This window comes from Silurus meridionalis, chromosome 17, assembly GCF_014805685.1.
Source record: "Silurus meridionalis isolate SWU-2019-XX chromosome 17, ASM1480568v1, whole genome shotgun sequence".
Lineage (NCBI taxonomy): Eukaryota > Metazoa > Chordata > Actinopteri > Siluriformes > Siluridae > Silurus > Silurus meridionalis.
The window spans coordinates 5,435,752-5,463,112 of NC_060900.1; the positions used below are offsets into that span (position 1 = coordinate 5,435,752).

General features: G+C 39.1%; 4 protein-coding genes across 6 annotated transcripts in view; all 4 read right to left on the minus strand.

Moving 5' to 3' along the window:
- Positions 1-59: 59 nt before the first annotated feature.
- Positions 60-2,244, minus strand: fkbp1aa (FKBP prolyl isomerase 1Aa). Of its 2 annotated transcripts, none has more exons than XM_046871223.1 (5): positions 2,092-2,244; positions 1,821-1,868; positions 1,117-1,229; positions 800-949; positions 60-411 (listed from the first exon to the last, which is right to left on the minus strand). In XM_046871223.1, the coding sequence occupies exons 1-4, from the start codon at positions 2,126-2,128 to the stop codon at positions 821-823; spliced, it is 327 nt and encodes a 108-aa protein (XP_046727179.1). In that variant the 5' UTR covers positions 2,129-2,244; the 3' UTR covers positions 60-411; positions 800-820. The 2 variants fall into 2 exon arrangements, with proteins under 2 accessions (XP_046727179.1, XP_046727178.1); XM_046871222.1 differs by having other exon boundaries at positions 775-949.
- A 1,461-nt stretch (positions 2,245-3,705) lies between these two features.
- mfsd2al2 (major facilitator superfamily domain containing 2a-like 2) lies at positions 3,706-13,160 on the minus strand. Its single transcript, XM_046871219.1, has 14 exons — positions 12,981-13,160; positions 11,767-11,886; positions 10,902-11,026; positions 10,607-10,739; positions 9,918-9,996; positions 9,601-9,758; positions 8,489-8,579; positions 8,195-8,319; positions 7,908-7,991; positions 6,774-6,857; positions 6,450-6,562; positions 5,938-6,081; positions 5,432-5,608; positions 3,706-4,791 (listed from the first exon to the last, which is right to left on the minus strand). Exons 1-14 carry the CDS (start codon positions 13,086-13,088, stop codon positions 4,449-4,451), a joined length of 1,884 nt encoding a protein of 627 aa, XP_046727175.1. The 5' UTR covers positions 13,089-13,160; the 3' UTR covers positions 3,706-4,448.
- Positions 13,161-13,723: 563 nt separating this feature from the next.
- fam110a (family with sequence similarity 110 member A) lies at positions 13,724-17,939 on the minus strand. The gene is made up of 2 exons (XM_046871221.1): positions 17,743-17,939; positions 13,724-15,658 (listed from the first exon to the last, which is right to left on the minus strand). Exon 2 carries the CDS (start codon positions 15,606-15,608, stop codon positions 14,322-14,324), a length of 1,287 nt encoding a protein of 428 aa, XP_046727177.1. The 5' UTR covers positions 15,609-15,658; positions 17,743-17,939; the 3' UTR covers positions 13,724-14,321.
- A 2,716-nt stretch (positions 17,940-20,655) lies between these two features.
- The window catches only part of prickle3 (prickle homolog 3), a 33,510-nt gene continuing 26,804 nt past the window's right edge, over positions 20,656-27,361 (minus strand). For both annotated transcript variants that reach the window (XM_046871615.1, XM_046871617.1), the window contains 7 exons: positions 26,759-26,896; positions 25,529-25,732; positions 25,220-25,406; positions 24,287-24,625; positions 23,855-24,124; positions 23,350-23,718; positions 20,656-23,259 (listed from right to left, as the gene is read on the minus strand). In XM_046871615.1, the coding sequence (XP_046727571.1) occupies positions 22,796-23,259; positions 23,350-23,718; positions 23,855-24,124; positions 24,287-24,625; positions 25,220-25,406; positions 25,529-25,732; positions 26,759-26,896 (1,971 nt within the window). In that variant the 3' untranslated portion in view covers positions 20,656-22,795. The remainder of the gene's footprint in view (positions 23,260-23,349; positions 23,719-23,854; positions 24,125-24,286; positions 24,626-25,219; positions 25,407-25,528; positions 25,733-26,758; positions 26,897-27,361) is intronic.

Here is a 27,361-nt window from a genome sequence, read left to right on the forward strand (position 1 = left end):
CGTAATGAACACCCCCTGCCGGAACTCGTCACGGCTTGCAATAATAAAGACGTACACCGTTTTGTCTTTTTATAAACAATTTTTTTATTTTCAATTACTTTAACATTTTATAATTAGCCAAATTTTCCCACCAGAGTACAGACTACCAGCTCAGCCAAAGCCCTGTTGATGTGAATATGTTTACAGAAATCAAATACAAAAGAAATAAAAAAAACCAGGGAGAAAAACAGAGGTGATTTGATATTGAGCATCCAGTGGGTGAGAGCATATTGATGAACAGGAAAGGAGGGGGAAAAGGGTAACAAAATATACAAATGGATGACAGAGCTAAGCTAAGTGGGGTAATCTAAAAACACTAGCCCCTTTCAAGGATCACGTGCAGGAGGCCATGTTCCCCCAAAAATGTTTGACCTGCAAAAGAAAGGAGGGATGATGCCAGGTGTGTCTTTTAGACAAACACAGTAATAAAGATTAGACCGTCTAATCCAAGAGCTTGTTACATTAAACGCTAAAGCCTGGTTAATGCGCAAGAAAAGAGTAATCTCTCTCTCATGGATTACAGAGCTCAGATAAACAAATCAAAATGATCTATGGGTTTAGTGAAGCTAGCAGACAGGACACAAGCCAATGTACCACCGATAAGTGCGTATTTTTTAAAGATTTTTTACTAAAACAGACCACCAGGATTGCAACAATTTTTTTTTTTTTACATTTTATATATACCATAATTTTTAAAAAATGCTGCAATACATTTTCAGGTGGCCTCCGACTCACCCGGAAAGTATGAATAGGGAAAAACCTGAGAAGATCTGCAGCACTGTTACTCCAAGCCAAGAAGCTCCACATCGAATACGAGCGTGGCGTTGGGAGGGATGATGCCCGGGTGGCCTTTGCTGCCATAAGCAAAGTCGGGGGTGCAAGTCAGCCTCGCTCGCTGGCCCACACTCATCTGCAAAACAGGGCAAGTGCTCAGAGATGGCTGGTTGACAGACGTGCAAAAGAACAGGGTTTTACAGTGCGCTTTCGATTCGAGAGCTCTGTATGCAATTCAATCAGCAGGACTGTAAAGCAACGCGGCGCTCAAAATTACTGATTCACTGGCTGAAGAGCAGATACCTGGGCCACTCCATCATCCCAACCGCGGATAACTTCCTGCTTGCCGATCTTGAATTTGAACGGCTTGCCTCGGTCCCGAGAGGAGTCAAATGTGTGGCCGTTCGTCAGAGAGCCTGATGTGTAAAGATAAGATATTTCTTATTTTCTATACATAATATGCATTCTTAGACAGATATACAGACAGACACATATACACAGACAGAGAGATATGCAGACAAATATATAAATAGACAGACTGATTGACAGACTGACAGATCAGGGCGGGCCATGACGGAGCGCGAAACTGAAACACGTCAAAAGACGGCGCTCTTCTTAGTTTAATTTCAGGCGGTAGCACACGAACCGCTGACACTTTCGACACCTTTTTCTTCGCAAATGTTCTTTTAACAAAACGAAAAAGCAAAAAAAAAAAAATCCGTCGGAAAATGTGACATTTGTAAGCTTGAAAAGCCGTTCATTTAGTTCTCCCTTAATAAATCAACCAGTAAAGTCGTATCAGATGGAAATCCGCTATAAAATGCCTCATGTCGCCGTTCACACCCTGCAAAAACACCGGCCTATTGTTAATGCAGCATCCGGTCCGGATTAGCAAGGCGGCTAACGGAATTTGCGCTAGAAGTTCATATTCAGCAAGATTTGACACCACAACACTGTCTTTTATATTTTATTATTAGTAGTAGTATCATTAAGTAAAAAAAACTTACCAACATAGTGCACGACGCAGGTCTGTCCTTTTTTGGGGAAAGTGCTTCCTGGAAAAGAAAGGATTGCAATTAAGGAAAAAAATGTCCCTGCGCTAATTCCAGTCTGTTCTTGCTAGCTAGGCGTTAGCCACTCGGCTAATGCTAAAGCAGACTGTGTGAAGAATCCTTCACAGGCCCAATAAATACCGATTAAAATATCCGTAGTTAGTTTAGTATGTGTATTATACGGCTTCAAAACGAGTGAGGTTACATTTCGGGGTGGTTTTTTTACCGTCTCCGGCTGTTATCGTTTCGACCTCGACTCCCATCCTGGCGCGGTGTTTATTGGTCTTGACTCGCGGCACAAAATGGGCTCTGTAATCAAGCTTCTAGATATAAGGGGTATCTCACGTATAGCCTACTACCGCCCCTCGTGGACAAAATGCGACAGTCTTTTTTTTTTTTTTTTTTTTTTAAGTACGAGCTAAGAGTGTGTTTAGTCTAACACATCACAAATTTCCGCCTGGGATTCCGTGAAGCACATCCATATATTCATTCCTTCAACCATCCATCCATTTACTCATCCATTTATTCCTTCAACCATCCATCCATTTACCCATCCGTCCGTCTGCCCATTCGTCTCTCTGTCCATCCATTCACACATTCATTTATCTGTCTGTCTATCCATCCTTCCATTTATTCCTTCATCCCACCATCTGTCTGTTTATCTGTCCGTCCATCCAAACATCCATCTATCCATTTAGCCATCTATACATCAGTCTGTCCATCCGTTTAGCTGCCCGTCCATCCCTCCATTCATTCTATCATCCATCCATCCATCTGCCCATTCGTCTCTCTGTCTGTCCATCCATTTACACATTCATTTATCTGTCTGTCGATCCATCCTTCCATTTATTCCTTCATCCCAACATCTGTCTATTCATCTGTCCGTCCATCCAAACATCCATTGATCCATTTAGCCATCCATACATCAGTCTGTCCATCCGTTTAGCTGCCGTCCATCCCTCCATTCATTCTATCATCCATCTGTCTGTCCATCAAGCATTCTTCTGCTTGTACATCCATCCATCCAAACACCCACCCATCCATCCATCTATTCATCCATCCATCATCTATTCACCCATCTTTTCATTCTCCATCTATCTGTCCATCCATTCATTTATCCATCTATCCTATATGACAAAATGTAGGTACACCTGATCTTAAAACTCATATGTGCTTGTTGAACATCCCATTCTCGATTTTGTACCTCTTTACCATTATAATAACTTCCAATCTTCTGAGAAGGTTTTCCACAATATTTTGGAGCATGGCTTTCAGGATTTGCATTAATGTTGCTTTAAACGCATGCCAACTCCCAAAGATTCCCAGTAAGATTAAGGTCAGGCCTCTGTCCATTACATTCCAGTTCTTAGACTTCAACTTTGGCCAAACATACCTTTATAGACTTTATTTTGTGCATTGGCTTTCTGGAACTGGACGTACAGAGTGAGTGCAATGCTAAATTATATAAAGACATCCAAAACAATTGTGGGCTCCCAACTTCTAAACTCCCAGAGTTTCAGGAATGCTTATATGTTAATGTGATAGTCAGGCGTCGACAAACGTTTTAACATATATTTTAATTACCATAGCTCCTAAAGGTAACTGTTTAGGCTATACCATTTATCCTCTGGTCCTCTGGTTTGGGACACAGCCAGTAATCATTACAATTGCATATGTAACCATATATATATCCGATACAGGAAAATAATTATAGTGTAGTTACAGGAAAATAATAATCAGTAGGTTTGGTCTGATGCAACCGGACACGAATCCTAGTAACTGTCATCATCATAAAGTTGATACCAGCATGCTAAAATCATTAATTCTTCTGAGACTGCTGTAATTACACATGATTATTTATTTATTAAAGAATAGCACACCATGATTTTTATTTGTCTATAGCCACAAGTAAAAAAAATTTATACAAAACGAGATCACCTACTCTATTGTGTTATCATCTGTGCTATGGGAAAACTGATTCTACTATTTTTTCTCTTGAAGTTAATGAGACCAAAAAGGTTTTTTTAAAGTGCTGTTTAACTGATTATCAGCATGGCTGTGATCTGGCTGTAGGTAGTCACACCCATGTGATATTTGGTGGTGCCATATTTCTTGTGATATTGCAAGAAGTAGCTGACATTTTATACACAATATGGCCAAATCTTTCCTTTATTTCATCACAGAAAGCCACGACTGGAGAGAAAATTGCTTGTTGTCGTGCCAATGCACAACAGGACGAGAAAAATATACCATTGGGTTGTGTCAGCCAAAACCAGCAATCTGAAGCTACAGTAAAAGTACACACTCCCCCAAACTGGTCAGCAAAAGATCAGAAAAGCATCAGAGGTTCTGCAGGATTGGCTGCTTGGAGAGTTCCTGCATGACCAGGTGCTTCAAAGATGTTCCTAATAAAGTGGCTGGTAAGTGCATGAAGCATTTTTAAAATAGTGCTTTTTTTAGTATTAACTAAACCGTTGCATTCATATACATATTCAACCCTGATACGTAGAGCACTAACACACAGCTTACAGATGGCCGCTGAATTCCCATAAAAAGACTTTCCTGTCAACAAGTCAGTTGCGTTTACACCCATGTAACAGCTGCTCTCTTAGAGCAAGTCTCATTCAGTAAAGACTGATGTACACTAATCTTAGATACAGACGAGCTGCATTCTGACCTCCATTTTGGCTTATAAAATGGCGGCTGAAGTGTGCAGTCTGGGCCAGCATTATGGCTGAGAGGGCTTATGTGTGCAGTGCCATGCTTTTGCCAAGAATTTGAAAGAGAACATCTCAGCTGTGAAGAAGAATGTTTCACTGTGGATGAAGGCGATATTGAAGTAGTCTTTAATTGAAAGCTGATCTTCTTGAACGATTTTTGCTGTAGTTTGACGACTTCTTTATTTGGAAAGGTCTGTGGTTGGACTCTGCGTAAACACGAATAGAAAACACTGAGACCTTAGCTTTTCAGCTCAAATAGAGGCACACCTAGATATTACAAATATGATTTAAAAAATACTGAATAATTTTTGTTTTTTTTAAATCTTTTCCTTATTCAAGGGCAGTTGTTGAGACAGTGAGTGTATGTTTATGCAAAATGTTCTAATGACCATCGCCCATATATGTACAATTATATTTAGAAAATTCATTCTTTTCAGAAATGGGATTGTTTGGATGTTATGTCCAGTCGAATTTGTGCTTATTTGTTAATAGTAACCACAATTGTTTTTGTAATGTGCCAAGGTTGGAAAAAGCAGCATTGGTGCGATTCCCTCCCTCAGAGCATTTTATTCAAGCTAAATGACATGCGGTTTACTTTCATTATAACTGCACTGGATTCCTCACGAATAGGATGTGTGTCTCTGGAGCACCCAAACACCATGTTTTTTTTTTGTTTGTTTGTTTTTTTACATTACATGTATCAAAGCTTTTTTATTTGTTTCATATCCATTATAAAGACTTTTGTGTAGCATTGTGCAGTCTGTATCTCTGCACAAGTATTTAAGTATTTAAGTGTTTACATTCAAGCCCTGTGTGACGTTGGAGCATAACCCTAGCCCATCTTACCTTGTTTGTTCCTGGTCTTGCTGAACCCTTTCCTGCTGCATTTCATTAATGGGGTAAAGATAGAAGAACACCAGGCCCACCAGCAGTAGGATGATTGGAATCGGTGCCAAAAGCAGGCGTAACGCCAAGACAACTCCTCCGCTGTGGCTGCATGCTCCTGTTTTATAACCTGTCAAGCTTTAAGGATCAGAATGTGAAATGTACTGCTGTAGCATTTATACAGACCGACTCATGCATTTATTCCTCACAAGGATAATTTGGTCATTTTGAGGCAAAAAAAAAAAACAGAATTGTGGGAAATCACATTTGCTATCCATTGGATAGGAGGGAGTTTATTTGCCTTGCTGTAATAATTAAAAGGCTATAATAATTAAAAGAACTGAGGTACCCCAAATGGAAAAAGTGCCTAACTGTCCATTTAAAGGAGCCTGCTACATTGCTGCAGTCTGTGTGCATATGTGTGAGTGTGTGTGTGTGTGTGTGTGTGTGTGTGTGGGATGACTCACTGTAGTGTCATGGTGGAGATGCCAGCAGAGAGACCTCCTCCGAGCTTGTTGCAAAAGCAGTAGCAGGAGAAAAACAACGGCTCCATCGACTTGCAGGAGGGGTTCGCAACCAAAAACTCATCCACCACATCTGGCAGCATGGACCTCGCAAAAACATACACGTTTCATATTCATAATGGCATCATCACATAATAAAAGAGTTTCCTGTTGAATTGCATGATATACTTCAATCTTTATTTACAAGTTAAGGCCAAATGTGTAACATTTAATTTGACCGCAGTTCTGCTTTGAAAACAGCTTCAAAATACAAGCTCTCCAGCTGGATAATTTTATTAATAATCAAACTACATTTTTTATTAAGTCAAGGCAAGATCCTTTCAAATCATTTAGCAAGGCCAGGAATAGAGGTGGTAAATGACGAACGTGACACGCTGCTGTTTAGTGGCTCAGAACTCCGGTCAAATAAAAACCAATAAAGTCAAATAAGAGTAGAAAGATTGAGCTTTAAATACCATGGTAACAAGAAGAGTGTAGCTACGCTGGTGCCAACCAGAATGCACATGATCATGTAGACAGGGAAGTTCTCTGAGAGAGATGCTAGGACTATCATGACAGGAATAAAGAGCTGCCAAAATACATAAGAATTGTGGCATAATTCAAGCCAAACTAAAATTTATATATGAAACAGTGCAATAAATAAAGAAAAATGCATAATATAAAATAAAAATAATAATTACAATGTTAACAGCAGCATTGCTCTTAACCCTTTAGATGAACTACAATTAACAAAGAACAACTCTTTCACATCATCATAACCAAAGGGGGGTTGAACTCACAGGTAGGCCAATAAAGAGAGTTCTCTTCTTTCCCAACCTCAAGAGAATCATCTGCCACAAGGGCACTGATACTGTAGCTGAAACCTAAACAGTACAAAAATATTTCGCATAACATGAGATCAAGGTTTATATCGCGTTCAACGTATTTGTATACTTTAAATTTAATTACAGATATACAATAGTACACTATTCAATATGAACATTATTAATATTAATATGTAATTATCCATAGTATCGATTAAGACATTACCAACAGGTGTATGGATTTCTGTGATAAAAACAGAAAATGACTTCACATCATCGTAAAGGCTTTACAGGTCCATCGTCTCACGTACTACATGCCACCCTCACAGTTTATTTCCGGATGTATCCAGTTACTTGTCTGTCCCTGGCCATGGCATCTATTACTGAACCACCTTAATATATTTTGCGTTGCAGTTTGCACATACTCACACCAGGTCTTGTGTTGCCTTTGTCAATTTGTGTCTCTGTGCAATAATAAATGCTGTGGCAATCACTATTGTTTTTGTCTATCCAATGTATTATGTGTTTGGTCATGCTGCACGGATTTCCATTGCCACACGGCATGTTTGATGTTGCACATGGGCACCAAACCAAAAAAAACATGTTCCTAATATGTACATCTGCACGTATAACTCAATAAGGGGCTGTTCACTCTAAAAACTTCTTTCCTAGCACATTACACATTTATTTTTACTTATTACTTACTTAACTAATTCTCAGCTCCATAACAAATGTGTTGTGCTTGAAACCCTGTCAGAAAGGGAAAACACTGAACACTGAAGTAACACTGAAGTGTTTAAAAAAATCCCAGTGATGCTTTTGTGCACGATTCATTCCTTTCAGTGCAACACACCCCACAATATATCCGTCAAACAAACAATACCTGCTCAGTGGTAGTTCTGTGGTAGTCCTTATTCCAGTTATGCAACTAAAAGTCTGTTTATAGTAACAAACAGGCTGTATTCGGTATTAACAGTGCACTTTTATACGTGGTAAATTATGACCAAAGGCCAATCTGTAAGGAATCGAGTAGGCATTGTGTATAACTGGTTAAAGAGATTACATTAGGGTAAGGCGTGCACTAGTCAATTGAAATGTTCAGACACTCACCAGTATAGCCAACATGAGATATTGGAACTGAGCTCCCAATCCTGCTACATGGATGCAGAACAAAGCAAAGTTTCCTAAAGCCATCTGAAAGGTCACAGTTCCAAAAAAGTTATTTAATGATGATTATAGAATATATAAAATGATAATATAGAAGTTCTTATATGAGTTACTTGTTATGTGAAAGAATGTTTTTATTGGAAGTAATGATAGAAAATTCACTCTTAGTTCCAAAATTCCATTCATGAGCCTAATACACTGATCTGCTTGTGCAAAAAAAAAAATCTAACCTGGAAAGCAAGAGAGGTGAACAAGAAGCCGAGCACCAGATGCCGATACGGGACATGGCCAATCAGCTTCTTTAGATCAGCGAGGTATGATGATGAGGGCTTCACTTTCTGAACGCCTGCAGGCACTAAATGAACAAAAGAAGAATGCGCATTGAATGTAAACTCACGCACTCACTGCAGGAAGTTTAAGGAGCTGGTCTGGTTGGTTTATGTGACCACATGAGAGAATTACCTGGGAGCTATTGTTAAAACGAGTTACATGAACTATCTCATTGTGGTGAATAGCACACTCACCACTTTGTTCTCTCACTCCCAGAAAAAGCACAATACAGCAGAGAAAGAAGAGAGCACCCAGGATCAGAGCTGAAGTCATGAAGGCAGTTTGCTGATGAGAAATACACATACAGTATACACACACTATACAGTGAGCTGTGAATTTATTAGAAGGTTAAATACCCTACACAGACGCAGCCATACAGTATATCTGCATTTACTTAGTAGTCCATCTACTGTTATCCATAATTTGTCCATGTGTGGACTGCCGTAGCTCCAATAATAAAATAAATTTAGCAGTGCTGACTGCTAATGAATCATAGTTAATAAATGCTTTGCATTAGAAAGATGAGCTGTAATCTATTACACAGAAGCTCTTCTGAATGCTCAGGTTTTTTTTTTTTTTCTGTAAGCAGACAATCTGACAGTAGTCCTTGTTGTGAGATTTTTATCTCAAGTGCCAGTGCTGTAACGGGCAAGAAAAAGTTAACCAAGATTGCTAAAGAATTGTTAAAAAAAAATTAAGGTTCTCCATTAAGGGCTCTACTTTAAATTCTGCTGAAATGGAAAACCTCTTTGTTCTACATCAAACTTTTTAACAAGTAAGATTTTAAAAAGAACCCGAAGAACCCTTTAGGTTTTTCGAATGAGCACATATTGTGTAGTGGGAATTGAAGAAGGCTATACACTTCAACCCATATAGTTTCTGTACCATGTCTTCTTATTTGCAGCACACATTTTTGATTTGCATACAAAAAGGACAAAGCCTTGGACCTAGATTTACATCATATAATTTTCTATTAAGTGTGTATGGACATCGCACTTGATTGTAATTGCATTAATGTTGTTGCGAGTGGAAGCACATCAACCAGCAGGAAAAAAGACACTTACACTAGACTAGATTAGACTAGAGCATCTGGAGCGACACGAGGTGAACGGTGTGGAAATTAAACCACTATCCAAATGATACCGTATCTGATGAGTGATATTTAACAATGGAACATTTTATATAGCAACAGCTGGGCTCTGATAGATGCAGCAAGTTTAACAGTACTATGTGATATGTGAAATTAAAATTTTCTTATTTTTTATATAAAAATGGTAATGCCTTATGATTGGAGTGTGTGTTATACTGTGTTCTGTAGAGAAGCAATAGAGGGAGAAGGGGTGCTGTATGTGAGCTTATTGTCCGTGTCCATGCAGTAGTTCTCTCTTTCTGCATTGTACACTCTCAACACCTGCCCCTGCATCACAGCAGCCAGCAGCATTGACAACACCTCCGCATTCATTCCTGTGAGAAAAAGACAGAGAGAGGGGGAGAGTGAGATGCAAGCCGATACACTTTGGAAAATCATTTCTCTATTAACTGTTTTATTCCATTTGTTATCTGCAATTGTGTAATCCCAAACTCAAACCCAGACCAGCACCACATGATGTAGTAGACTCTTACTGAAGGCTGTGGCTGAATCTCTGTCTCTCTCGCTTCCTCCCAGGAACATATTAAGTGACATATATGGGACATGATAGCACTGTGGAGACAATGGGATTTGATTATTAGAGCAATCAGTGGTCAGGATGCTAAACATAAACCAAACATCCTGCTATAGGAAAATCTTGGTGTCATATGATCAACCAAACTCCTCCAACACACACAGACTCACTAACATTTTGCCTCTTGAAGGTAATTTTCAAAAATGAATGCAACTTATCAAGATACCAAGAAACCTCATTGCTCTCCATCCAGGAAAAAATCCTGCCTTTTAAAAAGAAAATTCTTCTCACAATGCTAACAGGTTTCTCCAGGAGAACAAAGTGAAGATTCTTTTGCAAGGAGTCTCCAGTGTGAGCGGTTTGGAGCTTTGATTTAATTATTACTCGCAATCCTCATGCTCTATGGGGCAAAAAGCCATTCCTCCTTATTTTATGGCCATATTATCCAAGTATGTCATACATTGGAGGAAAACCACACAACTATTTTACAAGACTGGGGAGGTTTCTGTTGTCAGGAACAAGGATAAAAAAAAGATTTTAACAGTGAATCAATATTTACAAAGGCAAATCTTTTCTTTATTCTGTTTTACTTTCATTCAATATATTAAGGATTAAACTGATGATAAATTGATGTAACAAATGACATACACTCATTAGAGTCTGGAAGAGACAACTGATGATGAGATACCAGGGTACACCAATTGATGAGTTGTCTGCAGAGTGTGGGATAAACCAGAGAAAGACATAAGACAGAATGGCCAGTGGCATTGACAAAACTGACCTAAAACACAAGAGACATAGCACAAATTCAGCCCAGATTATACTAATACAAAACTAGCATGGACATTTATTCCTCTGAATGAAAAGTCTAAATGAAGGTTTCCATTAATGCATTTTCTTATCAATAACCATTTGAAAGACCTTGATCTATTCTTTCACTCACCAAGGGACGAGCTTGCCTACTGGGGTCCGCCCACTCCTGCTCACCAGGTAACCAACTAGAGGGTCAGTTACAGCATCCCATACCCGAGTGATGAACAAAATCATTGAGACAAAGAATGGCTCCATCTACACAAAATACAGATAAAAAGAATGAAGAATAAACAATGAATATTATCCCTAAATTCTTGGATACCTTTGTCTATTACAAACTTAAAACTTGATGGTTCATGAAAAATAGAAATTTTAGCCGTAACATTATGACCACCTAGCTAATATTGTTTTGCCCCTCCAAAATGTCCATGAAAATGTCTTCTTTCCACTAAAGTGTACGGCTCAGACAAAAAAGACATCAAGATTTATATGAAAAACTTGATTTTTAATTCTCAAACAAGTTCTGATAATGCATAAGGTACCAAATCATTATCAACAGCTTTTATTATTTCATTCTGGAGTACTTTTCCACTTGTAAACTTCCTGTCAGATGGAAACTATCTGAAGATTCTAATACGTGTACTCTCATACAACAAGGAGTTTAAAAGGAACGAATGCTTCTATAGACAGTATTCCAGAAAGAAGTGTTTCTAGTATTTTTTAATCTTGTATTAGTGGACTCCATTCCACACATATTCCACACCAGTATTTGACTTTACCATGCAGAATAAATGCTTTTAGCAGTTGTTCATAAATAATAAATGGTAAACCGTTACAGTTGTTTCCAGGGACTCACTGATCTGAAAGATATTGTATGGCAACAGAACATCAGATAGAACACAGCTTTGTCATTAGAGAGGATATTTCTTAAGTGAATGTAGGATGGCTTTGTGTTTTGAGCATAAAAGCATGCTCAGAAGAGTTACTGTTCTTACTTGCACTACATCCAGCAGAAATATCTGGAAAGAGATGCCCAGGGCAATATTTGTTGCCTGATATGGAATTCCTCCAATTGCATAGCATATCTTTGTGGCAAGAGGAATTCCTGCAGGTTTCTAAAAAACAAAAAAACACTGTATATTAACACACATTCAGAAACCTTCAGGTTGTGACAGTTCATCACAGGAGGATATTTGCATTCCAAGTATATTACTGACAAGGTATACTAGCAAACACTGTTTTGTTCCAATAACCAAACAAAATGCTAAACGATTCTTCTCCATGTATTTATTATTAAACGAAACCTAAAATACATTTTCATTACATTGTTACAGTTTACTAATGATTGTTATGATGAATCAGATTTTGTGATGCCCTAAAAGACATGATATTGGGTTGCATTTCTACATACATGAGTCTTTTCCAGGTTTTGCTACTAAATAATATTAACCCAAGAAATTAACTTGGGCTGGAATGCAAACATTGGGGTACATAAACCTTTGCACTAAACAATTTTGCATAAATACTTGAGATTAGTAAGCACGAAAAATAAGAAAACAAGAAAAAAAAAGGTACCATTTTTTTTACAAATAGTAAACTAGTAAATATAATGTAGCATATATTTATAAAATAATTGTGTATCCATCATGACGTCAACATCGCAGTTTAGACACAATGATCACTCCATTTTAAATAAATAACTAGTAAGTTTTACTTGTACAGAATTATAAATATTTAAACAAAGAGGCAATGTTGGTCCATACTAGCAAACTTACAATCCTAAATATTAACACAAGCTTACACACCACTATAGTGTAGCCAATTTCAGCTACTTGCATGGATTCAGACAGAGGAAACAGAAAAACCCAGTGGAAACAAACAAGAAAGAGCAGAGCATATAAAATTGCCTAGATATTATACCGTTAAAAGAATTGAACCTGTCATGAGTTTTTGCTTTAAACGACAAAGATATTTTAGCATACTATTGATGCCAGAATTGGATACAAAAAAAAGATATGACAAAGCATATCTAAGACTTTTAAAATTTTAATGAGAAAAGGATCTACTACAGTGCAACAGATTAAAACAGGTTTGTTGAAGTTAAACTGGATTACCAGTTTATACCTCTGATTGCAATTCTAATCCAATACCACTTTGCCAATGAGTAAAAACAAAAAGTACAAACAAGTAGAGACCATAAGGCACTTACAAAAGACTTGTCGTTTCTACATTTCTCATCTGGTTCAGCCCCGGCAAAGGAAGAGATCGCCTTTTTCCATGACTGCAGCTTATCCTGTATTTCTTCAGCCAAGGTCATATTATTGGCACTTTTTATATCCTGAACTATAAACTTTAAAAATATATATATATTTTCCTATAAGCAATTTCACTTTACAACTTCGAGCCTCACTCATGGGTGTTTTTCTGCAGTTCAACTCTTGGGAAGAGTGAAATTTAAGAACAATCTCACCTGTTCATACCTCCTAATCCCTGTAACTGCCCAGCAACAAAAACCCTGATCCACCATAGTGGTAGGCCTACAAAAGCCAGAAAATATAATAATAAAAATAATATTTCCTCTCATGATTGAAACAAGTCATGCAGTCTTATACAAGTCTTTCAGGTGGTTAATTATTTTATGCTTTTTTTCTTGTACATACTCAATGATGAATTAAGGACAATACTGGCAGGGTTGATTGAAAGAAAATACAGAAGAAAGGAGAGGGTGTGTTTCCTTGCTATTTAATAGATGCAGTTAACAAAAGCTTTAAACTGTTCTAGAAGCGTAGAATGCACCCCCAACTATTCCGCTTTTCCTGTTCATAAATCACAGGAAACAAGAAAAATAATCAATCATGTTGAATTACCACTTTTTTCCCAGACCATTTAAAAAAAAAAAAAAAAAAAAAAAGTTTTAAGCAATCATTTCAGTCACAGCAAATAATGCAAGAATTCAACCAATATTCATCTTATTTTATTTATTTTAGTCATTAAAATCCATCAGTCAACATGGAAAAATCGGTGCATCTCTATACAAAGATCTACTTGACAAAACAGATCTGACAAGAGGGCAAATATGTATGAGCAGAACCAGGCACATTAATCCAAGCCACAGATGATTAAGGTGTTAACACTTGAATACAAAATAAAAAATAATAAGAAGCAACATTTCTCATTGTTGGGAATAAAAATACACAAACATAATACAATAATTGAATAGGTTTAATATCCAATTACTTCCACAGCAGCAGACATGGCATGTATCCTGATCCTAAGAAACCTAATAAAAATGACAAGGAACATGATAGGTGCAAACAGTGATCTTGGCAAAAGTTAGCTACAGCTAGCTGAAACAAAATACAGTCCCTGCTTTCAATGAGGCACCAGTTAATCCTCATTACGATTGGTTGTATTTTGATGGTCCATATTATTAACTTTTTTTGGCTAGTTTACAGATGTCATGCAGACTGGAGCTTTTGAAATGTGATTTCACTAAATATTGCCAAATATTACAATTTTACTGAAACCACTGGTCAGCTGGTTGTCCAATCTAAATGTTCGCCACTTTTGTGCTGTCCTTGGCTTGTCGCATTCCGTACAGCCACTTGATCACCCGTGCATTTTTCTCTATGACTGAAATATTATAGCTAGGCTTCTCATCTTTGGCTGCGTTGTCCTCTTCTTCATCCTCCTCCCCTTCAGCTGAGCACTTTGACGCAGGAGTGCTAGCGCTACGCAGGCGTGAGATGGACGCAATATCCGAACCTGGAGTCAGCTCTTCAAAATCTGAAGGTTCAAGGCCACAGTAGTTAAAGAAACGCTCAACTTCGGCACCGGCACGAGAGAAACGATCGCTCACATCCGATTTGGAACGTGTTAGTGACCGTTTCCTGGAACTGAGTGAGGAATTGTTGGTGACTGCAGGAGATGGAGGTAGGATGGGTTCTTGGGCTGAGGTGGAAAACTCTTTTTCATTTTGTTCTTTGGGAGATTCATCAGGGGACGGTATGGCAGGGGTTGAAGTTTTAGGAGAGAATGCTGAAGCCTGTAATGGGCTCATGGATGATTTTCCAGGATTGGGAATGTTCATTATATCATGTCGTCTTTTGATCGGCTGAAGAGGCTGTGGTGGAGGGGAAGTCTGAGTGTACGGCTTGAGCAGCTGCAAAAGCTGCGAGTGGACTCGCTGCCCAGGAAGCTGTGCTCGGCACGGCTTTCTCATTTGTGGTATCGCTAACTGAGGCCTAACATCAACACGCCGTACTGTTACTGTATAAGGAGAAGACATGTTCATTGCAAGGCCATCTCCTAATATTTTCTTTTTTGGTGTTGAAAAGTCTTTTGTCAAATTTGGTTCATCTACAACTGCCTTCAAATTCGGGGAGGGAAGCCGAGATGCACTTCTCGCCGCACTTTCTCCATGCTTTTCCGTTTGCAAACTATTGGATGGTGAAAATGCATCACAGACTCCATTAATCAGGCTGTTCAGGTGATCTAGGTTAAAAAGTGAGGATTCTGGTTTAGATGTGGTGCGAGCAGCCACTTTGCGCATTGGTTGTGGTGGACCTGGTCGAAGCTGCCCGCTGTTGCTGGATGGCATTAATGGTTTTCGGATGATTGGCAGCTGCTTGTTGAGCGCCACTTGCTGGCTCTTAACGTACTTTGCCTTGTCGGCCTCCAGACGCTCCACAGCACTCGGCTTGCGCTGCCCAGGAGAAGAGTCTGCAGTTTCAGCCGGTCTCGGTAAACGCCGCGGAGACTGCCGAAGAGCGTCTACAGACATGCTGGTAGGTTTTTCAGCAAACAGCTCCCCCTTTCTTTGGCCACCGGTTTGCATAAATGCAGGCAAACAAGGCCTGCAGGCTGTAGTGATGGGGTAATTTAGATCTACAAAAACAAAAACAGAAAATCATTAAAATTAAATAACAAAAAAAAGGGAGGTGCGAGACTTAAAAATTGATATTTATAATTATTTATAATTTATAAAATTTATACCGCCTCTAATCCAAATCATTCACATAATTTTATATTTGGTCTCGTCTGGTTTCACACTGCACGAATTCAAGCAAACCATGATAAATCTTACAAAAATAGAATGATTTTTATTGGTTGTTTCCTGCAGTTGGGAAAAAAACATGCTACAACAAACTGCAATAAAGTATGCTTTAAGATAAGGTCAGATTGCTTTTTCCTCAAAGCTTTTTCCGCTCTTTTGTATGAAGAACCATTTCACAGCATGATATAATAGACTGTATAGTGGTTAGGAGTTCCTTAGAAACTCCAGTGAATTTCACACTCAACAGTCTCTAGCGTTTACACAGAAATTCATATGGGAAAATAAAAGGAGGAAGTAAGAGGAAGTTCTGCAGGCAGAAATGAATTCTTGATGGTAGAGGTCATGAGTGTATTATCAGATAGATTCAAGTCGATATATACAACCGTGGTGAATAGAAAATCCTCACAGAAAATAGACAGAAAAACCCTTATGGCAAGTGAAATACTACAGCAGTGAACAATATCAAGTTCCACTCATAATCCTTGAACAGGAATTTGATGCTACAGTGGGCACAGGATCACCTAAACTGAACAGATGAAGACTGGCTGGTCTCTTTCAAAACTTTGGTGATAAATGAATGAACACACTCATGTAATGGATGAGGATATACATGCCATTTTCAACAAGAACTAAATTGAACCTTTGATCTCCATTTCTCTTTCTTTGTAATAAAAATGAGCTTCTGTCATAGAAAGGAAGAATTAAATGCAGTGCTATGGCAACACGTTTGTGTGAAACATTATAGATTGTGTGAAACTCATACACACAGATTCACCTACAGACACACAAAGACAGATTCAACTAGACACAGATTCACCTACAGACACACAGATTTACCTACAGACACACAGAGGGTTTGAACTACAGACACAGATTCAGTTACAGACACACAAAAAGAGAGAGATTCAGCTAAGAACACAAAAAGAGATCCAGATTCAGCTAGACTCAAAGATTTAGCTGGAGGCACACAGGAAACATTCATACATCATCATGTATCATGCAATACACACATCCATTTCTGTGGATAACAATGGAATGGGGAAATCAAGCAAGGCCGGTCATGTTAAATGTCAACACTTGATCTTGCTACAGAACAGAAACATGAACTCAGCTAACAGCACATTACGATAACATCTACAGTGCAAAGCTCACTGTTTAATCAACCCACAGCACTGATGTACTGGCTGTACACTTATGTTAGACTTACAATACATGAAGGAATGCAGCGTGGGTTTTAGAAAGAAGGAACATGATCCCGAGTTACAGAGCTCTGGCAGCTGAACTGAGAGCCTAGTGCGCGTGGGTTTAGTAAAATCCTAACCTTGTTTCTCTGCACAGCTGCGAGGCTTCTTCTTCTACTACTACGTATCACTAGGGCCGGACACGTGGGCCACATGTTTGCTCTTCCTTGAACAATTAAGCCAAAGGTGCACCTGAGGACAAAGGGCAAACCCAGCTTTCTGACTCCCACTCTCACCATCTGTAAACTGTCGTATCGCTCTCAACGGTCTTTCTACATTGCTATCTTATCTAATCTTCCTTGCAGAGGCCCCCATCCCCCTCTCCACCATCTTCTCCCCAGCCTTCGTCCTCCTTTCTACTAAACAGAAAATAAGATCCATCATGTCGTAATGTGATTTCAGTTGAAGTAAAGTCGAGTAAATTCAAAGCAGATATCTCTGGAATGATAAAACTTGTCTCTACATGATCCGGAATAAATGCTAATGTAAAAAGATGCCATGCACCCACTAACAGATGGACACACATTATTGGACATAACAGTAAACAATGTAGTTTATAAGTTTACATTTGTAATGATATGATGAATACAGACAGAAGACTGATAATCTAGTTTGTTTAAATGCATGACTGGACAAAATACATTGCATTCATACACACCTGTATACAAACTCACCTGTATGTGTGTGCAGCTGACAGGCTTCAGGTACAGGAATGTCTCTCCTAAATGCACACTTTTACTATTAAAAAAACCTAACAAAATAAATAAGCAAAAGTAAAACTACAATTGAACACTGAACAAAAGCTTTGTGTTTGTTAGGTGTGTGCATACAAGCATGTGTGTATACTTGCTCTGGCAAGAAAGCAAAACTAGTCAAACCTGTCTGCCTTTGTAGTACCAAGATTTCCCCGCCCCATGCAGGATGTGTCCAATCACAAGCCCCCGCCCACATCAGGAAGTATTACGGGTCACATGACCAGCCTGTCAACTTTCTCAATATATGAAATCTCCTCTTGACCTCGCCACTCACCACCATCAGTTCATTAAAAAATCCTCTCAAATTAACAAACATAACTAATTAACTAACTACATATAAATAAGTAAATGTATAAACGAATAAACAAACAATCAATCACTAGACACACAAACTAACTAATCATTACAAACAAGCAACCAAATACATAAGCAAAACTGACAAACAAAATAAGCAAATAAGTACATTTATCAGAATAAACAAACAAGTGAGTCACTAAATGTCAATGTCAATGAATTCATTACAAATAACTACATAAAACAAAACGTTCATGTAGAGGAACAATAAGCAACTGAGACAACAAATAAGCAAACAAATTCAGCAATCAAATAAACATAAACAAGCAGGCAAACAAGTAAACAAATATGCAAATCTGTAAATTAATACACAAACACTGAATAATAAATAAAATACATAAGTAAGTAAATGAACAAATAATGAAAAGCAAGCAAGCAGGTGAATACATCAACAAATTAAAAAAAAAAAAAAAAAAACAACTAATGAATATGCTAAACACAAATTAATTTTAAAATGTATTATTAAATATACACACTTTATTACTGTCCATTTGTTACTTTTTTTAAAGCAGGGAAAAGTCTGCACTCTCAGGGAAGTGGGAAGTGATCGATTAGTGGTTAAGAGTGGTTACTGGTCGGAATCTCATGGGGTCAAGCCCCACTGCTATTTTTGGGCCCTTGAGCAAGGCCCCAACACACACACATATATATATATATATATATATATATATATATATATATATATATATATATATATATATATATACACACACATATACACATAGTGGTTAAGATACTGTAGTTCTGATTGGAAGGTTGTGAGTTCAAATCTGAGCACCACAGGATGCCACTGCTGGGCCTTTGAATACCTTCTTGAGTGTTTAAAGGCTCTGGCATGGAGAAGCTGGTGTTGGATCTGTGATGATTGCAAATGTTGAGCTATTTTATGAGTTGCTCAGTAGCTCCTAGTTTTATAACCACAAATGACTGTAAAAGACTGTAGAAAGAACATCACTCTGAATCTTACATTCCAGTGCTCATGTTAGTTCTCACTCTCCAGTGTTCTGTATTGTTTAAAGACTATAATCACACTCTTGATGTCACCCAAATGAGGATGGGTTCCCCTTTTGAGTCTGGTTCCTTTTAAGGATTCTTCCTCATAACATTCAAGGGAGTTTTTCCTTGCCACAGTTGCCATGGCTGCTCATCAGGGATAAATACACATCGTTCACCTAAACTGTTAAAGCTGATTTGAGACAATGTCTGTTGTGAAAAGCGCTAAATAAACTTGACTTGACTTTGAATAATTCTAATGAGTTTATTGTAAGTTGTTTTGGATAAGGTGGCCTGCAAAACGCTAAAAAATGAAGACTTCCCCTTGTCGCTAGGGTGTTACCATTAAGGGTACTTCTGTCAAAACAAAGTTGGAACATTGATGTACATTTGATGAAACATTTACTTTCCCAGCTATTTTCTTGATGGCCCCTCCGGCAAGCAAGTGCAGAAAGCAACGTTTAGTAGCTTTATTTAAGACAGTGTATGGTTACACATATATAAAAGACACACTGTATACTCTCAAATGATCTCAACTGGGAAAATCCCTGTGCTTCTGGTAGTCACAAGACATACCTCCACCTATTGGTGAGATGAATGTGTACACAGCATTGTGTGTCCTTGAACCAAAACCATGATTTACATCCTGAGATTTACTGACCTTTAATTAGTAACTAATGAGGATGAACTTTTCCTTTCCCTGGTAGAATAAAGTAGTGATGGTGGTGTACAGAAGCGTTAGACATTTGTAAAGCACAGGGGGAGCAGGGATTTACTGGAAATAGCACTGCACTGTGGCTGTAAACGGAATTTACAGGAATTCTCATGAAAATTGTAACAGAAAGTGTTGTATAAGATTGCACAATGGACTGTTAATGGTGTAACTGGATTTTACATATATCTCTAGTCCAATTGAACATCTGGAGTTTCTGTTTTCATTTACAGTTCAAGCCCTATTAATAAAACGGTACAAAATAGGATTTGAATAGCTGCAATCTTTTTTTTTTAATTGATGTATTTGTTAAACATATTACTATAAGACTCAGACAGTGCTTGAGTAGACTGTAGAACATAAATATGTGCTGCGTTCCAAGTATATAAGAGAGTTTTTAGAGCTACATGTTGGCGTTACAAATAAATGACAATATTATTTGAAAGCCAAAAGAGGTGACTCTTATTGGTGAGGTGAGTCAAATAAAATGATTTACTCAAACGAAAAACTTCACATCACTACTGTCTCATGATCTCACCTCAGACTTGATTACTTCCTTCTTATGTCTTTGATGACATGGAATACATTGCGGGCTAAAATATGTCACTTCCGAAAATGACTATATGCGGCATTTGCACCTGTACATCGTGTCATCACTAATTTCACATTTCACTAAGTATCAGTCTGTGAAACACAAAACCAAGCTTCAGCTAAATGGAGCAAAACACTTGACTGGCTTAAGTTTAATTTAAAAAAATCACACACAAACATGATGAATGTTCAAGTGGTTTATTTTTACCTATGCAAAAAAAAGGGTTACTTGAAATAAACTTGTATTTTTTTATTTAAAAAAAAAGCGTAAAAAAAACCTATCTAAAGCTATTTTTACAGGGGCACAAAAGCGGCACCGTCACCCAGCGTGTATAGAACAAGTCCAATTGTAGTTTACAGTGTCTTTCAATGCTCCATCATATCGTTCAAACGGATAAACAAGGTTCGGAACGTATATGCATTTCTGTTGTGTATTATTGTTCAGAATGAAGAGAGGTTTTAACTACTGAGAGCTCTTGTGCAGCTAAAAAGTCACAGGGTTTATTGTCTCTAAAAAGCACCTTATAAATACTGTCAAGTTTTGACTGGAACCAAATACAAGCAAGAGTTATCATTTCCATGTTTACGTTCATGTCATCAACGATCAGATCTTAAACTCAAAGCAAAACCCATTCATCCCACATGCCACACGGTATGTTTCCAGAACATTCAAGACTGGTGGCTTTCTCTCTCCATGCATCCTTGAGCATTTGCTTTCAATTAGAAAACTATGTGCTTGAGATCGCAATCTTCTTTATTTGTCTTAGAAAATAAGCCATTTCACACACTAGGTTCAGGGTGTGGGAAACATTTGCTTGCCTTGAAATATTTCAAAGTATGTGGCCATAAATGCAACACCAAATATTCATCAGTTCTAAAAAAAAAAATAATAATAATTAACATACATATCGGTGTAAAAAAAGTGCTTCAGTAAAAGATTTTCTGTATTCTAAATACCTTATTTCGATTATTACAGGCCCTCATGTCGATCACAGCATTTTCTAGAATCTTGAACAACAGAGTCTGGTTCTAACAGTGTGTAAATGCTATGCTATGATTTTCCTGTTCAAACAAACCCTTTCTGGCAGACAACGTAGGCTAGAATGTTGAAAAATGTTACTAATACTGTACATCCCTAAACAAATCTGCTGGCAAACATGAACATAACCCGAATGTGTGCAGTAGGCATCAGTGTGGCAAACAAGATTTTACAGAAAACTAAACTGACAGTCTGATGTTACACTGGAGTAAAGAGAACTGATATATAGGGTGGGTTTTTCTTCAATTTAAATATGGAATATAAATAGAAGGCATTTTTTTTTCATCATTATTAAAACATTCTTGAATTTCCTGGTTACTATATATTTCTGTACAAAGGGTCAGATTTACTTTCAGACTCACCACTTCCAATAAAGAAAGAATTTGACAGTGACTTGTATTTGTGATACAGTGAGGTGTATTTGATTAATGGGTAGTTTTTCATACACTTATTTTTATTAAATCAGAGAAAAATGCAAAAGAATAAAAAATAAAATAATTCAGTGGTCTCAGAAATTTGGACCTCGAAGCTTTTCTTTTACTGCTCCTGTTTCATTTAGCATTAACAAACAAGTCATGACAACAGAGGAAGTGATGAAATTTAAACTTTCTGTGAAAACATTCCTATATGAATATTACAATTTATCAATCAGGCATTAGTTTTCATCTGGATAGGCTCAAACACTATATGGATAAAAGTTTGGAGACACCTGACCATACAACTTGAATGTGTTTTTTGAAAAATCCAGTCCCATTTGCTGTTATAATACCCTGCACTCTTCTGTGAAGATGTTCCAGTAGATGTTCTGGGGTGATTTGTACTGATGTAGGGTGAGGAGGCCTGGGATGCAGTTAGTGTTCCAATTTATTCCAAAGGTGTTCAAAAGTCTTGAGGTCAAAGCTCTTTTCACAACCCATGTAAATTCAATTACATCTTTTAACCCATACCTTTATGGAGCTCTGACTTTGTGTACAGGGGAATTGACATGGTGGAACAGGTTTGGGTCTCTTAGTTTCAATGTAAGGACATTTTTATTCTACTCCTTCCAATGACATTCTATACACTTGTGTGCTTTCATCATTGTGGAAACATCTTGGGGAAGAATGCACTTGAATCTCTGTTACTAGTTTTTAAAGCAGACGTGTTTGAGCAGGAAAGATCAGGAAAATCTACTTTAAACTTTGACCACAGACCGGACTCGATGCTGCTTCCCTCCAACAAAATGCCCGAAACGTTTAAGTTCACTTCCTCAACAAAAGCAAGAATCTGAATTGTTATTTTTCTCAAGACAATATGCAGTTTTTGTCCTTGTCTTTGTCTTTCGCACTGAGACTTTGTGTTCTCCTCCTCCTCAGGCTCCCTCTTTTGCTTTTTCCCTCTGTCTCTGCCTCCCTCTCTTTCTCCCCTGTCAGCTGAGGAGGAACAGGAATTCGCTGGCCAAGGAAGAAGCCCTCTTCTTCAGAGTCAGAGGAGGACGAGCAGGTCGAGCAGGAGTCCTCGTGTCTGTAGTGCGTGGAGTGTAGAGTCAAACGGGAATTTCCATCTCCGGGAGAAGTGATGGAGGGTGGGCGTGCAGTGTGCTCTCTCTCTCCTCCTCTCCACTCCAGAGAATCTAGACGAGGTCTGTCGCGTCTTGAGCGACGAAAGTGTTTCTCCGTTCCAAAGTGTAGGGGGGAGTCCGAGGCCAAGCGACTTCGGCCAGGTGGGCTTCTGTACCCTTTTTGAAAACTGCGGTGGTACAAGCCATCTAGGAAGAGGGGGAGAAAACAGCTGTTAGACACTATACAAATTGAGACAGGCTGTAAATAAAATATTACTTTTTACAAATCTTTATTACCTAAAAGGTCCATCTGAGGTGGCATCCCAGTTTGAGAAAGCAGTTTGTGTCCTGAGCCTCCATGAGCTTCAGCTTCCACTTCCTCCTGCTCATCTTTCTCTTTCTTGTCCAGTTCAACCCCCACTTCCACTTCCTCCTCCTCCTCCTCCTCCATTGAATAGCTGGAGCTGATTGGCTCCCTAAAGCTGACCCTGGCTGTGCTGCTTCGCCCAAATTGGGGTGGGGGCGGAGAGGGGTGGGGCTCATCTGGTGGGGGCAGGATTGGAAAATCATCTGGGCCGATAAACACAGGGGGTGGAGGTGGTGGGAAAAAGTCTGCATCTTCTAGGGAGTCGATCTCAGGTGTACAGTTGGGCTGAGGAAGATTTCCTATATAGAAAATACAGAACCCAGTAGAGGGAATAGAATAATGAAGTGGAAGATCAGACGGTATGAATGTATAAGTTTTCAATTATTGGCTGATTTTTAGTAATGCTTTTGTGTACAAGAAAGGAGATAAACTTACCTGAGCTGCCCTCCATTCTACCAGTGTCCTTTGCTGTCGAGGTTCCTCTGGAGGTACAGCTGGGAGGAAAAGGCCCGAATTCAGCGTATCCGTTCAGCTCCACCGTGTACTCCAGCCCTGAATGTTCATCCGTGTTGGATTTGTCTTCGTTTGGGAATGGCCCCCAACCGTTTGCCACGCTAGTGGAACGTGAGCTTTGAGACCGGGTTTGTCCGTAAGGTGGAGGTGAAGTGCGGCCATTTTGTAAGTGGAAAGGTGAAGTGTTCACACCTAACAAACAATACAGAACAATGACGAAGTAAAAACACTTGAACTTTCCTCAACTCGTCTGCATACAAAAGATACTAATCACAACGGCACTTTTACGGATCAAAGCTTAGATCTGATGCTACTCGTCATCACCAATAAACCAGTACTGGTTATACTTCATACCTCTGCTTTCTGATAAAGATGTTGATGTGGTTGCAGTAGAAAGTTTTGCAGGCGCAGTGGTAAGATTGCTGCCCTCTGGTGGCAGCAGAGGTGAACTACGCTCTTCACGCTGCTGGTGTACGAGTTTGTGTGAGGTCATTTTGCAATGCAGAGCGGAGTCACAGGAGTCCGAGTTATCGGGGTCTTCCCCCAGAGAACAGGGTCGGGAACAATAGATGAGCCCCCTGCGGGGAAGGAAGGGTCTGCCCAGCAAGGGCAACTGACAGCGAGCGCAGCAGAAACATGCCTCGGATGCGTGCCAGTGCTGCCCCTCGTATGTCATCTGCCCCTGATCAATACCTGCAAAAAATCCATTTTAACAATGTAATTGTTAGCCAATATGGTTACGAAACAACTGTATTATATATTTAAAACTAATAACAGCTTGACATTGTTTTGCTAGCAATCGTCCACGGAGTGTACTTTTAGCATTCAACAGTTCAAAACATGATACATGTTTTATTTAAAATAAGACAGTATCCGATAAAATATTCACAGCACATGTAAATCTAATCTAGGCAGCTGCTACACGGCTATACTGCAACATCCGTGGTATAATTTGGTCTTTTTAGGTTATCGTGCTGGATTATACGATCATATTGATATCTTTTATACAGTGGGGGGTTGGGATTAGGGGTTTTCTGCATTCCTCAAGCACCACCGCATTACAGAGTTTAATTACAGCTCTAATCCGAGAGAGCTGAACTGGTTCATCATCGGGCAGACTGTAAATATTATAGCCATGTGTGTGGGGAAATAACCTCTCTATGGGGGTGGCCCTCCAGGAAATAGGTTGGCTATCTCCATTACTGGGGATTGTATTTTCTTTTCGGCTTAATCTATTGTGGTAAAATGACATGGCTTTGCAGCTGAGCTCATCATGTGTGTATTTACCGATGTGCTCTCCGCAGGTGTCGCAGTACTCGGCGTACAGAGACTCGTAGCAGGTACAGCAGTAGGGCCGGCTCTCTCTCATGATGTAGCGCTGACCACCAAGCGCCGTCTCGCACTCAAAGCAGCAGAAGTGCCTCATGTGCCAGTGGCGACCCTCAGCCTCCGTGCACTCATCTGCCAGAATGATCTAATTGCAAAAACAGAAGAAGGGGGAAAAAAAGGGTTTTCTGCACTTAGAGTCATTTCAGGACACTTGATAAAACACATTTGGTGAGTGTGTATGAAGGGGGTATGGAATATACGACTGACCTCGTCACATGCCTGACAGCGTGGTTTGATGCGCTCGGCATGGTGACGCCCGCAGTAGATATGGCCATCCTGGTAAAAGTAGATAAGGTCGACTAGCAGCTCGCTGCAGGTGGCACACTGGAAGCACTGAGGGTGCCAGCAGGTGCCGTGACCCGCACGGGAGGCAAACACGGCTATATCACCTCCATAAATCTGCCTCCCACACTGAGAGGGAACAGAAAACAAAAAAACAAAAAAAAAGAATTTTTTAACGAATACACAGGCAAGCAGATGATAATGTAGACTTTCTGAAACTATACTGTAGGTGACACTGCTGGGATTTCAGAAACTCAACAAATTAATTATTTAACAATGGACATTGTCTCAAGGCAGCTTCACACAGATAAATTGGTAATAAAATAATGTACACGTTTGTTCCTTATAAGTGTCAGTTTGTCCCTAATGAGCGAGCCATTGGCAACTGTGGCAAGGAAAACCTTGACAGCAACCAGACTAAAAAGGGAATGGACAATAACAATTCTCATGATTGCAATTTTTTTTTTATATTTACATTTCGAGGGAAAAAAATGTGAATTTTGAATTTTTTTTTTAAATGAAGTTACAACTTACCTTGTCACTTAAAGCTTAAACAATTGTTTCATTTTATATTTTCGACAAAGCGACAGCACATAAATGCACACCATGCATGCAACAGCTAAAATATGTTCTATTTGAGATAGACTTGACTTAGACTGGCTTAGACTTGACGTGACAATCCCACCCATTTAAATGTGCTATTGTAAATGTCACCTGCACAGCCTTATTACAAGTCACAGCTTTTAAAGCTCTTCAGGGGAATAAATAAAAATTCAAACACTAGGTAAAAATGCCCCATTTATGAACACTGAAATGCCATAAGCGCGTTGCTCTCAGGTTTGTTTTGTTCCACCTGGGTGCAGACCAGGCAAAGCCTCGAGTGTTTGGTGAATCCATAAATCAAGACTAGAGGAAACAAAGCATTCTGACACACCCTCTCAGCAAGAATTCGTCAGCGAAGGGTGCGTTCACAGGGCGATGGAACGCGGCATGACTCGGGGTAGAATGCGGTGGTAAATGTGGTATTAGTTCTGTTCATTTGATGAGATTGCCACAATGTCATTAAAAGATCAATGCCCTGAAGTTCTAGAAAGGACCACCTTCTCCTCCTCTCTTTCTCCCTCTCTCTCTCCCTCTATCTGTGTGTGTTTGTACCTGTTGGCAGATGGCTCCGGTCATGGTGACAGGGAAGAGGCGCACATTGCCGCGGCCTAGGTTCTCTCTCTTCCTCTGCTGACTGAATGAGCGAAGCTCCTTTTTCTCCTCCTCATCCAGGGAGTTACAGTACTGCGGCTGCACAAAGACACACACACCACTTATGAAGGTGAAACACACTGATGCTGGAGAAACTAAATATGCTCTCGGGTGCTTTGCATCATTGGACTGTATATTTTTTTCACTGAAAAAATCCATCAGAGGTTTTATGGAATGTATTCGTCCTGCTAATTCTTTTATAGTAATTTTATTGCAGACACTCTCTGACCAAAAGTTTTGGGACACCTGATTTTCCAGCCTTATGTGAAAGAGCGGAGGTGATTTTGGAATTTTAAAAAGCGCATACGAATCTTATCACCAGGTGTCCACAGACTTTTGTCCATAAAGTGTATGCAGCCTTTGCAGGGTATAAGCAGACATTTTTCCAGGGACAGACTCTGGATCCATCTTGACCAGGATACAATTCTACCGATAAACCCGTGGAAAGCTGGAAAATGTTTATTTACATTTGATTAGCTTATTCATTGCATGCATATTTGTTTC

Excerpts from the sequence above, each read along its gene's own strand:
- fam110a (XM_046871221.1), bottom strand. The coding sequence starts at position 15,608 with ATGCAAACCGGTGGCCAAAGAAAGGGGGAGCTGTTTGCTGAAAAACCT.
- mfsd2al2 (XM_046871219.1), bottom strand. The coding sequence starts at position 13,088 with ATGACCTTGGCTGAAGAAATACAGGATAAGCTGCAGTCATGGAAAAAG. Across the intron at positions 9,759-9,917 it reads AGATTCAGCCACAGCCTTCA|GAATGAATGCGGAGGTGTTG; the intron begins GTAAGAGTCTAC and ends TTTTTCTCACAG. Across the intron at positions 6,082-6,449 it reads ACACTCTTCTTGTTACCATG|GTCCATGCTGCCAGATGTGG; the intron begins GTATTTAAAGCT and ends TGTTTTTGCGAG.
- fkbp1aa (XM_046871223.1), bottom strand. The coding sequence starts at position 2,128 with ATGGGAGTCGAGGTCGAAACGATAACAGCCGGAGACG. Across the intron at positions 1,869-2,091 it reads AACGATAACAGCCGGAGACG|GAAGCACTTTCCCCAAAAAA; the intron begins GTAAAAAAACCA and ends TTTCTTTTCCAG. Across the intron at positions 1,230-1,820 it reads CTGCGTCGTGCACTATGTTG|GCTCTCTGACGAACGGCCAC; the intron begins GTAAGTTTTTTT and ends TTTACACATCAG.